Genomic DNA, 632 nt, shown 5'->3' with positions numbered 1-632 from the left:
GGGGGGGGGGGGGGGGGGGGGCGACATTTGAAAAAAAACAAAATCGGTACTAGCCATCTGTGCAAACTCCCTCTAACTTCCTGCCCTCAATAGGATTTTGCACAGCCTCCGTGTCTGCTCCGGGTATCTGACCCGGGCCGGAGAGCTCCTTTCCACCCCAGCGCTAGCAGGTTTCTGCCCAGGCAATGCCCCGAACAGCCCCGTGAACCCCCACCCAGCTCAGCCACCAACTTTTCCCAATTTATTCCACGGACCAGGCTACAAGAGATGTGAGGTCAGCGTAAGGGCCAAGGGTGGAAGGGACTTCAGTGAAGACTTGGGAGAGCCCCCCTCCTCTTTATCCTGCGGAGAGGAAACAGGACCTCCCGCCACCAACACTGCCTCCAAAATACTCCCCCCTAAGCCACAACCCACGGACACTAAAAAAGCGGACACCACCCCCAGGCACGGTCTTTACCTGAGTCGCTCAGGGTGTCCTCTCCCGAGGTGCTGAGGGCCTTGTGGTCACTGCCGCTGGCCGGGCGGCCGCCTGCGCGCGGAGGAGCGGCCACCGGGGCACCGGCCGGGGAGGTGGCACTCGCCCCCGAGGTGACCGCAGCGCCCGCCGTAGGGCCACCGGTTGGAGCGGCGGG

General features: G+C 63.4%; 1 protein-coding gene across 1 annotated transcript in view; it reads right to left on the bottom strand.

Moving 5' to 3' along the window:
* Positions 1–632, bottom strand: part of MYCN (v-myc avian myelocytomatosis viral oncogene neuroblastoma derived homolog) — a 5,929-nt gene that overhangs the window by 4,174 nt on the left and 1,123 nt on the right. Inside the window, exon 2 of the mRNA XM_008570771.1 lies at positions 458–549. Within this exon, the coding sequence (XP_008568993.1) occupies positions 458–549 (92 nt within the window). The remainder of the gene's footprint in view (positions 1–457; positions 550–632) is intronic.

The sequence above is a fragment of the Galeopterus variegatus genome, unplaced genomic scaffold (assembly GCF_000696425.1).
Source record: "Galeopterus variegatus unplaced genomic scaffold, G_variegatus-3.0.2 Scaffold629, whole genome shotgun sequence".
NCBI classification, from domain to species: Eukaryota; Metazoa; Chordata; class Mammalia; order Dermoptera; family Cynocephalidae; genus Galeopterus; species Galeopterus variegatus.
This window is presented reverse-complemented; position numbering and strand designations above follow the sequence as displayed.